At 22.9% G+C, this 18,558-nt stretch overlaps 1 protein-coding gene across 9 annotated transcripts in view; it reads left to right on the forward strand.

Annotated features, from left to right (window-relative positions):
• Window positions 1–18,558, forward strand: part of LOC129605778 (uncharacterized) — a 160,869-nt gene that overhangs the window by 81,734 nt on the left and 60,577 nt on the right. For 4 of the 9 annotated variants that reach the window (XM_055515708.1, XM_055515709.1, XM_055515715.1 and 1 more), the window contains one exon: window positions 9,983–10,036. The exons of 2 other annotated variants lie outside the window; for them this stretch is intronic. In XM_055515708.1, coding sequence (XP_055371683.1) covers window positions 9,983–10,036 — 54 coding nt within the window. Of the gene's footprint in view, window positions 1–3,081; window positions 3,944–9,982; window positions 10,037–18,558 lie in introns of those variants that run through there. 3 more of the 9 variants (XM_055515706.1, XM_055515711.1, XM_055515707.1) reach the window with 1 other exon arrangement.

The following is an 18,558-nucleotide window of genomic DNA, read 5'->3' on the forward strand; positions in this document are numbered from 1 at the left end:
GAGACTGAAACTGAAACATTGTTAAATATCCTTATAAATAAATTTACCAAAAAGAGGAGTCTGAAAGAAAAATTCATAAAATAATCCAAACAGGTCTATATACAATTTATATAAGCGTAAAACATTTATATATCATTTATAAAATGCTGCAATGTTCAATAAAGAATTAAAAAACTAGTAAATTCTAGAATAAAGAAGAGTTTCGTAAAATATTTAACATTTTCCTTTTTCAAGACTATTTTTCATTTTCATTAAAAAATAAATATCTGTTGGTACAGTAGTTCTTAAACATTCTTATTTATAAATTTATAATAGTTTCTTTTATATATACTTGGGAATATTTGTATACAATGACAATGCAACATTATTAAAGCAAAATCGTTACATAAGAGCCAATAAATTCACATAAAATGTTATAAGATTAAAGAATTTTCAGTATTGTTTTTTTTATAATGGAAGTTTTGAGTAATAAAAGAGAGTAGATTATGAAACTTTAAATATTTGTTGTAATTTTTATCCCTTTGGGAAATATTTAAAAAAGTATAATATTGTTAAAAAAATATCTTACAAAATAATAATGTAAAATATAAAAATAATTTCGTCTTTAAAATTTATACTTATACACTTTAGAAATACTATTGAAACATACAATAAATTTTATACAACATTGTAACACGATATAAAAAGAACTTCCAACAAAATTGGGAAAAAATTTCGTGCTTCTATGGGACTGTTTAGAAAACTCTCACACACTTTTGTCTAAAAGTTATGGCTCATGCAGATTCTATAAGTGCAATTGTTTGATGATTTTTTATTACAAATTGATATCAGCAAACGCTAGAAAAATAGGAATTTGAAGGAAAGTTAAAGAATTGCTGAAAACACTTATAATAGCAAAATTACCACTGAATTTTCAGTTAATAACGTTAAAAACTATAACATTAAGGTTTATATTCAATTTATCGAGTTTGTAAAAACTATCAAAATTAAATATTTCGGCCCAATAGTTTTTTTTTAAAACTGTAAGGTTTTTGATAATTTCTGTAAAATTAAAAAATGGGTAAATGTCTTGCGAAATTAGGTAAATGTCTTGCTATCAAAAAATTTCTGAATTAAGTGTCGAAATTGATCATTATGTTAAAGCTTTTTTTCAAATTTTTCTTCATTCCCCAAAAAGTATGCAATATTTTTCGGCTCGTAATATTATTTTGATATTCTAATGGAATCATTTTATAGATGACTGCTTTGTATATATGGGTGATAGCGTTTTACTTGTTTAAAGAAAAATTTCATTTGATTCAAATTCATCAATTGAAAATGATTAATTCACTCAAACATGTTTTCTACAATTATACTAAAAAACTAGTTTATTAATTTAGTTAGTTGCAATGATATTGTATATTATGCTAATAACTTTAACAACAAAATTCTTACAAGCTTGCTTTGACTACAAACGAGAAATTGAAAACTATGACTACAAAGAACGGTTAAGAAATAATTAAAGTTACCAAAAATTTGGCTTCGTAGTCGAATTGACATAGATATTATATTAGGCTCATATACGTGAATTATTGCCCGAAATTTAAAACTATCCACATTCTCTTTAATGTCAATTATCTTTTCAACGATTCTTTGTCTAAAAATCTTTTCCTCATTTTATTATTTTACTAATTAAAAATATATAATATTAAAAACATATTTAAGCAGAAATTAGTAGTTCAATAAAAATGTTAGAGTTCAACAAAATTGAGTTAAATAAGTGTTCAAATAATTTTTATCCGCTAAATAATCAAAACTGTTTACACAAACTAAAATTAAATAAATGAAATATTTCAAATTTGAATAATTTTAAACAAAATAATAGAAATAGAAAAATTTGAAGAAAATTTAAACTTTAAAGAATTTCAAATACATACAAAATTTTACACACATTATACAGAAATCAAAATAAATTTGATATTGTCATTACGAATTAATTTACTAATTAAGATTTAATAATTAAACGCATATATGTACTTTTACATATATACATACATACTTATACACATATCGCATGCGATTAATTAATTTCAATATGTTTTTAAAACACATGAGTTATAAGCATTTGCCAATTGTATTGTTAGTTTTTATGATTATGATTTAGAATTTTTGAATTTTATAGCTTTGCATTTTTATAAAGCAAACAAAAGTATGTGCAACAATATTTTTAACTATTCAACAAAATTATATAATATATTTATTTTTTTTTTCATTATGTAATTAAAAATTATCTATTGAATTAAAATCATTTTATAATATGCAAACATTCCTACATCTACATACATAATTTTTTTTTAATAAATCATAATTAATTAAATTAAAATATTTTTTTTAAAATCATTCCATCATAAGAAACAGCAATTTAACTTTTAATTTTTTTTTACCATAATAATTTAAACATAATTAAATAAAAATAGCTATAGAAAATATTTTGCTTTTATTCTAATCGAAATTTTTTTATATTTATACAAGTGCGCTATTATTCATTAGTAGAAAAAATGTTTTATATTATTATTTTTTTTTTTACTACATTTATAAAGAATGCAAATTGCAATTTGGAAAACAATAAAAATATTTTTTTTTTGTTTATTTGCTATTATTACAAAAAAAAAATTTTCAATATTATACAAAAATTTATAAACAAATTCTAATAATTAACCTTCATTGTTTCAATTATTAAAATTTTAAAAATAAATCAAAAATCGAACTAAACATTACAAACAAAAAAAAAACATCTCTCTATATAACAAACAAAATCTCTATGGCTATCACCACTATTTATAATCTACCGTTTACTACTACTTCAACTATTACTGCTTTTGCTACTATGTTATTAATTTCAACTATTTATATACTATTTTAAATTAACTGCAACATAATATTATATAACAATAATAAAATACAACAAAAAAAAAAAAAACAAATACAAATAAAATATCGCACACAACCAAACAACTGTACAAAACAAACAAAACAATAGTGTTTACCACGTTGCGAAGGATGTGGTATTTTAGATCGTTGTTTTCATTGTCCACAAAGAAAAGGTCGTGATTGTGGTTGCCAATTTGCTTTATTACATCGTGCTGATACAGAAAGCTAGCATCAGGCCCGTGATGACGGCGAATTTGAAGGTACCGAAGAGGAGCGCCGTCATCAGAGGCATCAACAATTCCGTCGTATGAAAGCCCAAAGAGAAGCTGAAGAAAAATTAAAAGCTCAACAATTACGTTATGAATTGCTCAAACATCAATATAGTGATGTACAAGATTCAGATGATACTGAAAAATGTCAAACTGGTACAATATGTAATGCTGGTGGTACATGTTCAAATTCAATAACTGGCAATAATGATACAAATTTAATGACACGCAGTTGTGCTAATATTGGTTTATATATTAGTAATACAACTGAAGATGATATTATTAACGATGATATAAACGGTGGTGTTTGTGATGGTATTAGTGGTGGTGGTGCTGTTGGTGTTAGTGCTACAAGTGGTATTGGAAATATTAGTAATTATAATATTAATAGTGGACTAGGAAGCCAATATGGTGGTAATAGTACAAGAAGAAGTAGTAGTGTTATTGATCATAGAGAAATTGATGATAGATTATTAAATGATCCAGATGAAATTGAAGCAACAAGACGATTAATACAACGTCGTCGTCGTTTATTTAGTCATCATAGACAATATGAGATATGGCGTAAAAGACAATTTAGTTATGATAGTTATCATTATCGTCCTATAATACAATCTAGCGGACCAGCTGCACGTCGTCGTCGTTTATATCGGCGACAATATTCTTGTGTTGAACGTAGTGAAGGGAGTCGCGATAGTCACGATTCAAGATATTATATCCCAAGTATTGATGGCAATAAACGGAATAGCATTTATTCGTATAGTGTAAGTTCAAAGGATTTCAATTTGTTTGATCTTATATTCTTAAATCTTCTTTATAAAATCTGCCAACCATATTTTTTTTTCTTGCAATAGTCTGCTATCCTCACTTGTACAAAATAAACGATATATATATATAAATAAATTTTCTAATATTTTATTTTAAAAAATAACAAATAAAATTTATATTAATATATAAATTTTAAAAATATTTAATTACGTATATGAAAAGTTGTTTTATATTATATACATAAATATATATACATATATATGTATGTATATATAAATAAATTCTTTTTTTCTTTTTGTAAAATGAATGAAACATTTGATCGATTTTCTGCCTGTGTACAATAATATTCAATTTTATATACTACATACGTATGTAAATATGTATATATTATATAAATAATGTTATAGAATACCGCTTTCACCTTTAGTCTCACCCACCTTTAGTCAAAAAAGAAAAGGAATTAAAATTAATAATAATAAAAAAAAAGTTGACTTAATTTCCAAATTTAATTATCCTTAATTGAAATTTTCTAACAAAGTATCTTGTAGAAATGCTAAATTATTTATAAGCAAAAAATATTAAAAAAAAATGTTGAATTCGTTGTAATGCTAATTAAGTAAAGTATTTAGTAAAATTTTAAAGGATATTTTGTTTCAAAATAATAAATGTTTTCAAAAAATATTCCATTTCCTCCCACCCATGAGAATGTTTATATATTTATAATTATACTTCACCCATATGCCAAAATTTGTAATTTGTTCAAATGTTTTTCTAATATATTTATTTGTGTTCGTAGTATAAAACAGCCACAACCCCTTATTTTACATATATACATATATATATATATATTTACATCTAGTTATTAATTGTTAACTGGCGATAAAATAAATATTGTAAATTGAAAAAAGCATATTACATTTGAAATTGCATTTAAGAATATCTCATTTTTTTCAAAAATAGCCTTTCTGTATAATTGTCTAGAACGCAAAGAGCTATGTTTTCATAATCTAAATGTAAAAAGTCATTATATATATATATATATGATATAATATACTTTTGAATATTTTTTATTACGACATTGAAGAGCCAATTTAAGTATATTATTCCATTTTTTCGCAGTATGTATCATTACCAGTACACAATTGGATCAAATATGCTTCTAAAGACTTCAATATAGATTTCTCAAGCAATTTTGTTCGATACAATCATAAATTCTATGCCAATATTGGTACTCTGTGAAAAAATGTGTTATACAATTAATAAAAATTAATACAATAATAGCCAAATATACAATATACTTTCGATAATACGTATTGACCATTAGCCCATGAAATATCATATCTGTTATAGAGAAAAAATGTAATGGAGAAGAGAAAAATTGAATTGATAGGTCAAAAAAACTGAATACATTTTTTTTTATATTTTATGGTTCGAATGAAGGTGTGAAATCCGACGGTACTATACAACCGGCTTAACTTAACCTGTGAGAAATCGATTTCAATAAAAAAAAATTTTTATACCAATTAATTCAGTTTTTTCTGTTTCTCTAGTACAATTTTTGTTTATCAGACATGCAATTTCACATGCCAATAATCAATACAAAAGAAAATAATGATTATATAAAATAAATTTAAAAATATTTTGAAATGTTAATATTATATTAAGTTTTAAACAGCACTTAAGTATATACTTAGAGCACTTTGTGCACAACGCAACGTTATTAATTATGAAAAAAGCAAATTATTATAAAGTTGAAATATTTTCACCGATAAAATTAAAATTAAATTCTCACAACGTTTCACTTGAATTTATACAAGCAATATTTTTTTACACCTATACACTATTTATTTATAATTATAAATAAAAAGTTGAATTGCACTAATTTAATTAATTTATATAATTTAATTATGGAAAAAATCTATTTAGAAATTTGATATAAAGTTGTAAAATATTTTTTTTTTAATAAATATTTTAATTTACAGGATAGTATGGAAATTTATTATGTGTATAATTATTTCTTAAAATATATAGCTATATAGGAAACAATAATAATAAAATGTAAAACTTAGTAAAATCTTATTCGAATATAAAATAATGTATAAAGAATTTTTGATAAAAAATGATAGTATTACAAATTGTTTGGAAAAATTACCGTTTTAAATACTTACCAATAATTTCTCGCTCTCTAAAATTATCTTCACTTATTGTATAAATTTAATCTTCCCTATCCGCACTCTAAAGGTCTTTTTAGTCAAGTCGAAATTAATATTTTATAAATTCAAATTTAGTTTGATAAAATATAAAATTTTGAAAAAGTATAAGAATTAATTTCGAACTTGATAAAAAGATTATTACACAAAAGGAACATAATATTAAAAATTGTAAAAAAATTATTACTTAAATAAATAAATAACTACTCAGCTACTTCAGGGCATAGCTTAAACTTAATCCAAACAATACGTACATAATTATCTATTTATTTTAATAAATTAATTTAAAGAAACAAAAATATTACTTAAATATTGAATTAAAATCGTACATAACTGTTATGTAATAATTCTACATAACTGTTATACAAACTGTTATACAGACTGTTATACAAACTGTTATACAAACTGTTATACATAATTATTATACAAAATTTTTATACGAAACTAACTCAAAATGCATGACAATTTAATACACTTTTATACGAATTAATTGGAATAAAATAAGAGTATTTTGCGACTATGTGTATGTTCATGGCGATATAAACCGACAAGTATACACTTTATACAAATATTTCTTGTTAGAGTACCCTTTAACTTATTTTTTTAAAATATAAACACACATTTAAAATATATTGGCTTAAGATGAGAAAAAATCTTATTAATTTTGAAATATTAAACAATATATATTAGACAAATATTTAAAATTCACAAAAACTTTTCAAAATTGAATAAATTTTAAACCTTTTTTATTGTTCTATTTAATTTGTTGACATATCAAAAACGTTTAAAGGTTAATTAATTTTCTATTTCTTTTTCATGTGATTTACACTATTGTAGTTTATTCTGAAAACAAATTGCAAGAACCTTTCGTTTTTCAATTATCCTTTAATTACTTTTATCAGTATTTTATAAAGTCCTTTAAATTATTTTGAAGCATTTTCCATTCCTACAATAATATTAATATAAGTTCCTTTAATATATATATATATATATATATTATATATATAAATTTAATTTCATTAATAATGAACATTATTTTCTTATCATATGTTCTCCTAATCATTTGCCATCACAACGATTATATTCTAAATATCTTCTATATGTAGGAAAATTTAATAAATATTTTAACATTTATTTTTTTTCTATTTTAATATTTTTATTTATAGACGACGACTATCATACCAACGATCAGTTTGGATTTAATATAAAGAATTATGCTTTAAAAGAAAATTATCTGCTTAAATTTTTTTAATTTTTAATTTAAATACACACACTAAAAAACACACATATACAATATAAAATAATATATAATAACTGCTATCTAATTTGGGGAATCTAAGATCATATAAATAATTAATTTTAATTCTAAATGGGATAAATTTTCCGTAAGTTTCAAAAGCAATTTTTTTTCATTCTTTTGATATTTTTCATGAAGTTTATGATAAAATCATACAACATATTTTGAGAATATTGTAAAAACCCTTTGTTTTGTTTCTCGTAAATCAAAATATTATCTTCTAAAATTAAAAAAAAAAATTTAAATAAAAAATTAATTTATTCCCCTATTTTTAGTATGAATTGTATTTTAATCGCAAAACTCATTCCTATATTCAATGCACTTGCATGAAATTTTTAACTATTCATTATTTTTTCAATAATGAAAATCGTCGTTTAGTTCTAAATTAAAATTCTAAATTAAATATATTTTTCTATAAAAAAATATATATACATGTATACATTATATACATGTTTGTATAAATTTTTGTTTGGACATTTTAAACGTTTTCAATTAGTTAACAGTAAAAGTTTTAGATTCTTGCGCAAAATTTGTAATTTTAATGTTTTTACATACCTATATTATGTTTTGTTTTTGTAAATTAAAATCAACATAAAGAAATTTTGTACATTCATAAATCATATTCAATATGAACCATATTCAAATTTTATTCATTTTAAAATTAAGTTCGGAAAAAAAACACTAATCAACAAATGCAACCATATGCAATTAATTTTATTAATCATCGCTATCTCGCAATTTTACCCTATATACCTATCAGATTTACAAAGAAAATTAATTTTTAATATGTAGTAGTTTTCAATATTTTAAATTATTTTATAGCACCTTGCGATCGTTCCATATTTAATTAAACAGCAAGATTTCTTGTTAATTTCATTATCACTTTTTCAAACTGAGTTCTTTAAAATCTATTTTAATTACGCAGAAAATTTTCCATATATTGTATATTGGCATTTATTTTTAACTAAACAGTTATAGTAGAAAAGCATTATGTAATAACAAACTGAATCAATTAAAACACGAGTTTTAAAGTAACAAAAAAATCAAACTATCACTTAAAAATTTTCAAGATTACTGCAAATTCTCCCGAACTTCAATATAAAAAATAAAGACAGATAATTGTCACTTTTTCCTACTTTATATTGAAAAGCTTCGCTTAGTTCGTTCTGATAATAGAGAATATTATGTCCTCTTTGGCTTTTTTTTGTACTTGATGAATTTTTAGAAAACTAGTCTCATTTCAATCCGATACAATTAAAACAAAATTATATATTAAAAATTATGGCATAATGGCTAACGGACACGTCATTTCATTCATGTTTATTAACTATTATAACTAGTATAACACATAAACATATTTAAGTTAATTATAATTTTAAAACATTTATACAGAACACTATGCACAAATTGTTAACATTCTCAAAATAATGTGTTTAACTTAATAATCACATAAAAATTACGACATTAATTGCACACAAATTTAATTCAAAATGTTGGGAAATTGTTAGAATTAGTTGAAAAATGTTTAAATCCAGTTTTCTATATATCAAAATGAATTAAGAAGAATCAAATCCAACATAATAGAACAAAAATAGATGAAAATTTACATTTATTTCTTAATTCCGAATCGATTTGCTTCGAGAAAGTGTAATTACCACAACTATGACTAAAATTTTTCTTTTCCTCAATGGGGCGCTATATTTTTATAATATCGCTTTGTTCTCTTTCTATTAATAAAATCATTAAAATGAAGATCCGATTAAAGCAGGATGTAAAGGGTTGAAGGAGTTTCTGTTATAGAATGCGATAACATTAAATTGATTTGAATTTTAAACTTGTGGAGAACTAAAAAAATTTTTTTGTTTAATTACACAGACTTTGAAATTTGAATCAAAAACTTTGCAAACAAAAAATCAAATGTTTTTGAATCAAAAACTTCGCAACAACAAAATTCAACGTGTTTAATATAATTACACCTTAATTCAATTGATATAAACTTTAAAACATAAAATATTGCACTGTAAAATACTTCGCATGACCTTACAAACATTCAATTTGACAACATTTTCATAGTTCCACAAAATATTAATTAAAAGACAATCATATGACTTTGTAAATAACAAGAATTATTTTAGAACCTTTTTTTTCGAAAAAACATATTTAATTTTATTCTTTCTATTTAAACTCATATATAAAATATTGAACTACCAAGTAAACGCACACTGATATTATCATAGAACAGCGAAATTCAAAGGAAAAACAAAAAAATTTATAAAATATTTTCCTTTTTTTTTTTTCTTCAAAATTAGTTGAAAATTTTAGATGAAAAAAATTTTTTTTTTCTTCATTTTATAGAAAACGCCTATGTTCTTGTGTATTATACATTAAAATTTAAATTTTTGTGCTTAAATAGTTTGTATAAAATTTTAAAATTAAAAACTATGCATTAAAAAATGAAAAATCCAGAAGAAAATCAAGTAAAAACAAAAACAAAAAAAAAAAACCAAAATTTTCATCTTTCATTTCAGTTTGAAGGAAGCGATACTGGAACCATAGTTTCTCCTTCCAAACCTAAATTAAGTGTAAGTTGATAAAAAAAAAAAACCGGAGCACGCTAAATTTTTATAGAAAATTTTCTCAATATTTTTTTGCATATTATATACAAAACAAATTTATAACATTGGAATTTATAACACTGAAATTAACGTAATACAAAAATATATACAGTAGCTGCAACCATATTGCATTTAAATTATAAAACAAAAATTAAATATTTTCCGCAATAAAAAAAAAACAACAAAACTTCTGAGTTTCTTTTATTGAAAAGCTTTATATATGATTTCGTTAAACTATACTTTATATAAGTAGCGCAAAATTGAGTCTTTAAAAAATTTATTTTTCCAACAGAAGAAAAAAAAAAAGAAAAAATTAATTAGGATTGCATTCACTTTCGCTTCGGCTTGCTTTATATACAAATTAATGCATGTAAATATTTTCCATCCCAATATACTTGTAGTATAAATATTTTTTATTAATATAAAAAAATCCCCCAAATTTTAGGCACATTACACAAAATTTAGAAAAATAAGAATGTATGTGTGTAATTTTTAGAAATATATATATACATAAAATATTTAGTTCCCTCAATTTTAAATTTTTAAAATTAGAAATTATTCAAGAAGAAAAATATTTTGCTCAAGAGCATGTGTCCAATTTTTTTTTCACATATTTTAAATTAAAAAAATTATGATAAAAATATAAAATATTTAATAATTATGTGCACAAGTTGTAAAATAAAATAGTAAGTATTCTTGAAATTATTATTGAATTATTTAAACAGAAATTAAATTATTTTAAAATTTAACGACATTTATTCTAAAAATTTGCAATTAAAACTATTTTGGCAGCACAACATTCGAATCTAGAATAAAAGTCCGAAAATGTTTTTTTGCTATCTATCGTTCTTATCTAAATTTTTACGAATTCAATACATGAAGCGTACAATACAAGCGTACAAACTCATTTGGTTACACGTATTAACGGTTCGTCGGACGGCCATTCCCCTGATCTGTACGCTAATTCAAGACAATGCTCCGCTATCACTCCTGTTACTTCTCCGATCTAGTTAGTGCCTCAAGAGCCGTCCCGGACCCTAAATCAGGTCAATTTCGAACTGTTTCGTCATCTCGAACCGTTTTTGTTCAATCTGAAATTAGTCGCCTCTGCTTTCAATACCTTTATCGCCGTCTGTGCCATAACAGGTAAAACATCACTTATTTCCACCACTGTCGTCTGAAAGACCTGACTTTGGAATTTGGTAGCAAAATCGCTACCAAATTCCATTCTTATTCTTCAACGCGGAATTATCACAATACCAAAACCAGAAATTCGACTAAAAATTACTTTTAATCGTTATTAAAAAAAAATAAATTAAAACAATAAAATGAAATTGTTAAAAAAATATTTCAAATATTTAAAATTTAAAGCAACTCTAAAGATTTCATATGAATTCATTTTAATTATTAAAACATTCCAAATTTTCCTTACCAAAAAAAAAACATTTAAATTTTTAAAACAAAAAATTAATGAATTTCTTATTTTTATTTCTATAAAAATTTAAATTATAATGAAATTTCTACAAAAAAAAAACAAAAAATATTGTTGAAAGAAAAAAATAAAATTAAATCTAAAATTTCCTTGCAATTTCACACAGACACACATACAAACTCCATATTAATACAAACATACAAACTCCTGTATATTAAAAACACAGAAAAAGCATTAAAAATTATTTATTAATACTTTATTTAACTTGGTATATAAGTTATAATATATAACCGTAAAAGATGTTCCGGTTTCGAATTTCCAATTATGAAATTGCTGCTTTTTTTAGTTATGATCGAAGGTCGATGTTTGTTGCAGTTGAATTTGTGCCTTATTTTATGATTCTGTTCAAAAGTTATGTTAAGTTACGGTTTATTCAAAAAATCAATTATTCAAGGACCCAGAAACATATAGAAATATTACTTCATATATATATTATAGCAATTTTTGTTACGAAACTTCTTGATCGTGCTAAAGTTGAAAATTTACTTATAGACTAGTTTGCTTCTTAGTAAACAAAAATTTAAGAAAATAGCTCAAGTGGCTACAGTATAAGCCGATTTATTTTTTTAAAAAATTTTTAATCCAAAATTTTTTTTTCCAATAACAATTAAGAAATTTAAAAAATTAAAATTATCAAAAGTAGTTGATTATTTCCAAAATTTACAGGCACTCTTTCAGTTACTTTTCATTTTTACAACCAGTCAATTTCTTTTTTTACAAAGCATCCTATAGAAATCTTATATACATACACATACACAACGTTTACTGTTATACTTTGTAAACAAATTATCGCATATGCTTGAAGTTCCGGTATTACTTTTTAAGCAACTCTTGCTTCCTTAAAATTCTATTTATATTCTATGTATAAAAAATATTAAAAAAACAAAAATTCATAATAACAAAAAATATTTAATCGCTTGATAACTTTATAAAATAATAAAAAGAACATTCAAAATAAAGGATCCGCCACTTTAAAATTTTTACAAAAAGTATTCAGAATTGATATACATATATCTACATTTACATATATACTTAAAATTAATATAAAACTCAGAAAACATAGAGATAGACGGATGTTCAAAGAAATTAATATGCAATGTGAATGAATATTTAAAATGACTGAAGCGCGAAAAAAATACCAGTCCAGATCGAAGTATTCTTATGGTATATGAAGAGAGTAACCTTAAAAGACCTTTTACTGCTTAAAAATAGAAAATAAAATAATAAAAAAAAAATTGAATTAAAAAGTAAAGAAAATCAACAAACAAACAACGAAATATTTTGCAATCAACGAAATATTTTGATCCTCCTTTCTTCCTCCTTTTTATAAATTCTCTACACAAAGTAACATAAAATATTTTTGATTCATTTTGAGGGTCATTTTAAGAAATTTCAATATTTCTGTTATTTTAATTTCTTATTGAATTTATTCTAAATTTTTCCGAAAAGAAATCGGCTTTCAGTAATAATTTCGCAAATATTAAAATTTTCGATATAATCTTCCCAAATTTTATCTTTTGAATCTGTTTTTAAATTTCCTAATTTTTCCCACTCGCAAAAATCAATTTCTTATTTCTTATTTATTAATTCTCAATATCAAATAGACAAAATTGTCTACATTCTGAACTTAGTTAATTCTCTTAATTAAATGGGTGTAAGTTTAATTTTTTATGACTATTACAAGTGAAAAGAGAAAATCATAATTCACATTTTATTTTGAGATTTAAATATGTCTTAAATAGAGAAAATATTTAATTAAATATTCAAAGTACTTAAGTTAAATATTACAAGGTTCTATATTCCAAAACAAATACCACCACCTTATTAACCCTGTGGCAAATTCAAATTTTCACCCTAGTATTTTTTTTGCTTTAATTAAAGTGTTTAAGTATATTATATAAAAAATTTAAAAGATTTTAAACAATAAAAATATGCTACAATTTATACGAAAATTAAATTTTGAAGATCTTTTTTATTATAAAATTAAATATGTTATTATTTTCAAAGGTTTTTCTAGCATTTAAGAAGTGTAAACCTTCATCGTATGCTGTTAACAAGTTCTTGAATTTATTAAATTTAATTTTTTGTAAACTAATTGCATTAACTCCAACGAATAGTTTTGCAGTACATACACTGCTTATTTAGAAAATTCCTTGAAATTTTTTGAAATGTAATCAAGAATAAATTTTTTAATTTAATTCCAATGTTAAATTAAAGATTATTAAAGTAAGTTTAATGTTGCGTTAAAGTAAAATCAAGCTGACGCAACAGATTTTTTTTCAACTCCCAAAACAAAATGTAACAAAATGTAATGCTTTTACTATATATAATCCTATATAAAACTATATCACCTGTACACAATTTCCGAAATCTATTCTCGGAGCATTAATCTATCTAATCTATCGATCTAGATTTAATAATAGCACATATGAGGAAGAAACAATTCTTCCCTTGAACTGCATATACCTTATCTTGTCCTCTATATCAACCATCTACATTATTCTAATCTCAAATTTTAACTCAATACCTAAGAAATTATTTCCGAAACAACAACGCCTCCTGATGGTAATCGCTTGGCTGTCGCACATAGTTTATATGTTACTTTCGTCATTGATTATCAAAATTTACACAAGATTTCTACTTTGTGGTAATGATACTCATAGTTTTAGCGAACTTTCATATTCGTACAATGGTTCACTTCCCCAACAGTTGGGACACCAAATCTATTCTTATTATTATTAATTAATTATATTAGTTTATCCAAAAGAAATTATTGAAATTATGACCCCAATTTGATTTTAAATTTATTAATTTTAATAATGTCTAACAAATAAAGAAAAAGTACAATAAATATTTAAGTTCAGAAACATTTACAAATATTATAGTTTTTCCGTACCAATCCCGCATAACTTGATTATTTCAAATTAAAGTACCTATATTTAATTAAATCCTATATACGTAATCGAGTAACATTTTCTCTTTTTATTTTTTCAACATAGTTTTCATTTAATCAATTAATTTATATTATTTAAAAAAAAATACAATCAATCTTAATATTTCTTAAAAAATATCTTGTATTCTTAGTCCAGTATTCTTAGTGCTCTTAATTAATGTAATTTAGCTTTTTATTCGAAGAAATACGCTATCGAAATGTTAGAAGCAGATATACATGAGTTAATTACAGAACTATTTTTTTATTAGCATAGTATGGCGTAATAATCAAATACTTGTTGAACTAATTGGAATAATTTACATTTTAAACGAAAATTATATCGAAATACCACAATAAGTGGTACAAATTTTATTAAAATCCCAAAAACTAGAATGTAAACGGTTTCTAATTTACTAATTGTTAAAGATTTAGTGAACAATTAAGTTGACAACTTATTAATAATAACATTAAATAAAAGATTTATAATTTACTATAGCAATTAAATTTTTGAATTTTCTAAAATTTCTGCAAAGCAAAAGATTCAAATTAATTTCCATTACCAATGATAATTCTGAACAATATTATGGAATTAACAAATTAATTAATAAATCACACAATATATGTAAATTTTAATTTCATTAAATTTTTTATGTTAGTTTAAAAAAGAAACACCCATCCGAATATCTTAAATTAATAAAATTCAAAGCATATTTATTAAAATAATTTTCAGTTGCGGAAAAATGTCAAATATATTTGGAGTAAAGCATTAAATATTTTTGGAATCCCTTATGCTTTTGAAAACAATAGTAGACTAGAAAAATTACTATAAGTTAAGCGGTGGTTTCAACTATTTTGAACATAAATTATGCTAACAAAGGACCAACGAAAACAAAAGCTATAAAAGAAAGTACGTTTTCATCCTAAATATATGCAATTTTTTTTCATTTTTTAACTTTTTTTTTGCAGTTAATTTAAACCGTTTGTATTTTTAACAAATATTTTACTAATTTTTTTTTAAATAACCTGATAACTATGCATTTTCAAAATTAAGTTATTGTCAAAATTTTTACTAACAAACTTAATGCATTGTTTATTGATTTTATAGACAACTAATTCTTTTCAATAAAATACTAAAATTTTAAACTTAACCATTAATATTCCACTATTGTTCAAAACTAGCATTTTTATTTAAAATTTTGATATTTTTTAAGGTAACTAAATTATAAGTGTAAACTTAAATTGCCTATATAGAGAGAGGGTTTTCGTAATTATATAAAAATTCGGTTTCTATTTTACCTTTGTAGTTTCGATGAATCAATATGAAAAATTTAATAAAAAATTTTTTTCGTATTTCTTATACTTACCAATTACCATTACAGTTCATCGTATAACAATTATATAAAGTTGTTCATAAACACAAATGTATGGGGTGCATTCGGAATGAAAATAAAATTTTGATATTTTACATGCTTAGATAGAGTCCTTGTTGTTTTCATTAACGTGTAACGAGATTTTTAAATTGGAAAATTGGAAAAGGTGTATTTGAAAATTTCAAATAAAAACACAACATGCTTTACATTTGTGCCATGTACAAATGTGTTTAAAGAGAATATGTAGTTTCTCTTGTTTATTTTGTACATTTTTAAATTTCTCTCTTACAACATGGAAACATATGCATATATATACGTTGCTATGTAAATATGGCCGGTGTGTATTTATGAATAGTAAATTTTTTATTTCACTTTTAATATTTTCATGTAACGAGTTTTTTTTCTTCGGCAACTAGTTTTTTAATCAAATAAATGTAAAATAAAGATTTGAATACATTATAACTAATGTACCGTACATGTTTTAAAATAAATTAAATTTTTAAGAGTATAACAAAAAATACTAAATGTATAGAAAAAAAATTAAAATCTATTATGAAATGAATAAAGAAATCCCAGCAATATTTCTCATAAAATGTCTAGGTATTGTCCTTAAAGTGTTCATAAGCACATATTACTTAGATAACGTTAATATGTATCTGATGCACGTAATATTTATATAAGTATACACGTGCATCTAACTACATATTTAATTTATATTATTCATGAAAAGCTGTCTCTTATACTCTACTATACCCTTTATATTAAATGAATAAAAACCAAGATTTTGAAAAAAAAATCCTCATAAAAAATAAGAGAAAAAAAAACTTTTCTATGTTTGTTTAAAATATAAGAAGAAAATTTTGAATAAAATCCAGAGATTATAAGAAAAATGTTATTAAATTTACAGCATTCAATGTAAAATGTGTTTATAGAGTGAAGTATAAAAACTTTTATTAAATATTCTGTTTTTGTTTCTAAATAAATGAAAATTTTTAAAATAAAAGAACCCATTGAATAGTTTTCTGAAAAATGTTACTAACTGCTGTTCGGGATCAAGTAATATAATTACATTTTACATTTACTTTACTGGAATTTTATTATTTTAAGAGAGAAATTTTAAGAAAATACTTTGAAAGGACTATAAATATCGCCAATATGTGATTTGTGCAGCTCTGAATTTTATCTCAGCTGTGTTTGCAATTAAATTCAGCTTTTGTAATTTTGTGAAGAAAATATTGTTAATTTCAAATATTTCCTACCAAATACAAAATGTGAACTCTTACATGCTAAATTAACCATTAAAATTTATAAAGAAGATTAACCTATTAATTAACAGTAATCAGAGAATTAGTTAAAATACAACGGGTTTTTCTTGAAAACGCGCTTAAATTTTTAAGGCTCACAGCTCCCATTTTCCAGTTTTCCTTCTATTCTATTTCATTTGTTAATTTTTTTCTAATTTGCTTCGAAAAAAGAGGGCATATTTCATTCCAACTTTAATTATAAAAACATTTAGTTTCCCTTTTTTTAAAATAATTCGAACTAAATGGATTAAATACCCCTAGCACTTTAAAGTTTCCTATTCATCATACTTGTGTCAACCCTCATACCTAAAAAAGTAAGTTTAAATCTTTCGTATTGAATCGGAAGGAAACAAATTTTTAACAAACTTTCTTTTTGATTTAATTAAAAACATCCCAACTTTATACTGCAGTGGTATAACACATAAAGTATATCTGTTTAATTATATATGTACGTATATCGCATATATATAAACCAGTCATAGTATAATATTCCAAAAATAGTAGAAAATTTTTGTAATAAAATTATAAATGTAGATACATAGCTAAATGGAAAATGAAGTTGACGAGAAATTTTTTCTTTAATTTTCACATTAAATTTGTAAATTTTAATTATTATGAGATACAAAAAAAAAACTTTTTTTTTTTTGTTGGGATAAAAAATAATAATTATTTTCTTAATTACACTCATAAATGTACTTTAAAACTTTTTACATTAATAAAACTGATTATGTTTTATTTTAAAATAAATTTAAAATATTCATTAATCCAAAATTAAACCAAAATTACCCTTAAATATTTAATTAGTACTATAATAATCAAAGTTATTTATTAATAGAAAAAGTATTAGAACTTTTTATGAAAGCAAAGATCCTTTCAATATAAAAAAATTTCTATAGAAGAGAGAGCATAATCGCTTTAAATCTATGTAATTCTTATTTCTCAGAAAAATAATTTAAATTTTATTTTTTAATCGACCTATCAAATTTGATTAACTTTGTATTTGATATTTAATGGCTTAAATTTTACGGGTTTAATATCGTTGAAAAACTGAACCGAACATACAAACCGAACCGAACAAATCGTATTTTCAAAGAAAAAAATTTAAAAAAAAGCACATATAACAAGCATATATATATATATTAGCAATTGTTGCTACTATTGTGAATAATTTAATATTATATAAAATATTATGGCATTAAATGAAAAATAAAAGTTTAACAGAGAAAAAATCAGTGAAAACAGAAAATTATGGTACTAATGCAACTAAAGTTCAAGTAAAAATATTTAAGAACTTGGATAAGGTGCTTATCACACCAAAAATCACATGTTTAATTTAAAATTTAAGAAATGTGCTTTTCCGTGTTAGTAAAATACTGTCGATCTGTCGCCCA

Source organism: Condylostylus longicornis, unplaced genomic scaffold (assembly GCF_029603195.1).
Source record: "Condylostylus longicornis isolate FDR11 unplaced genomic scaffold, ASM2960319v2 ptg000014l, whole genome shotgun sequence".
NCBI lineage: Eukaryota > Metazoa > Arthropoda > Insecta > Diptera > Dolichopodidae > Condylostylus > Condylostylus longicornis.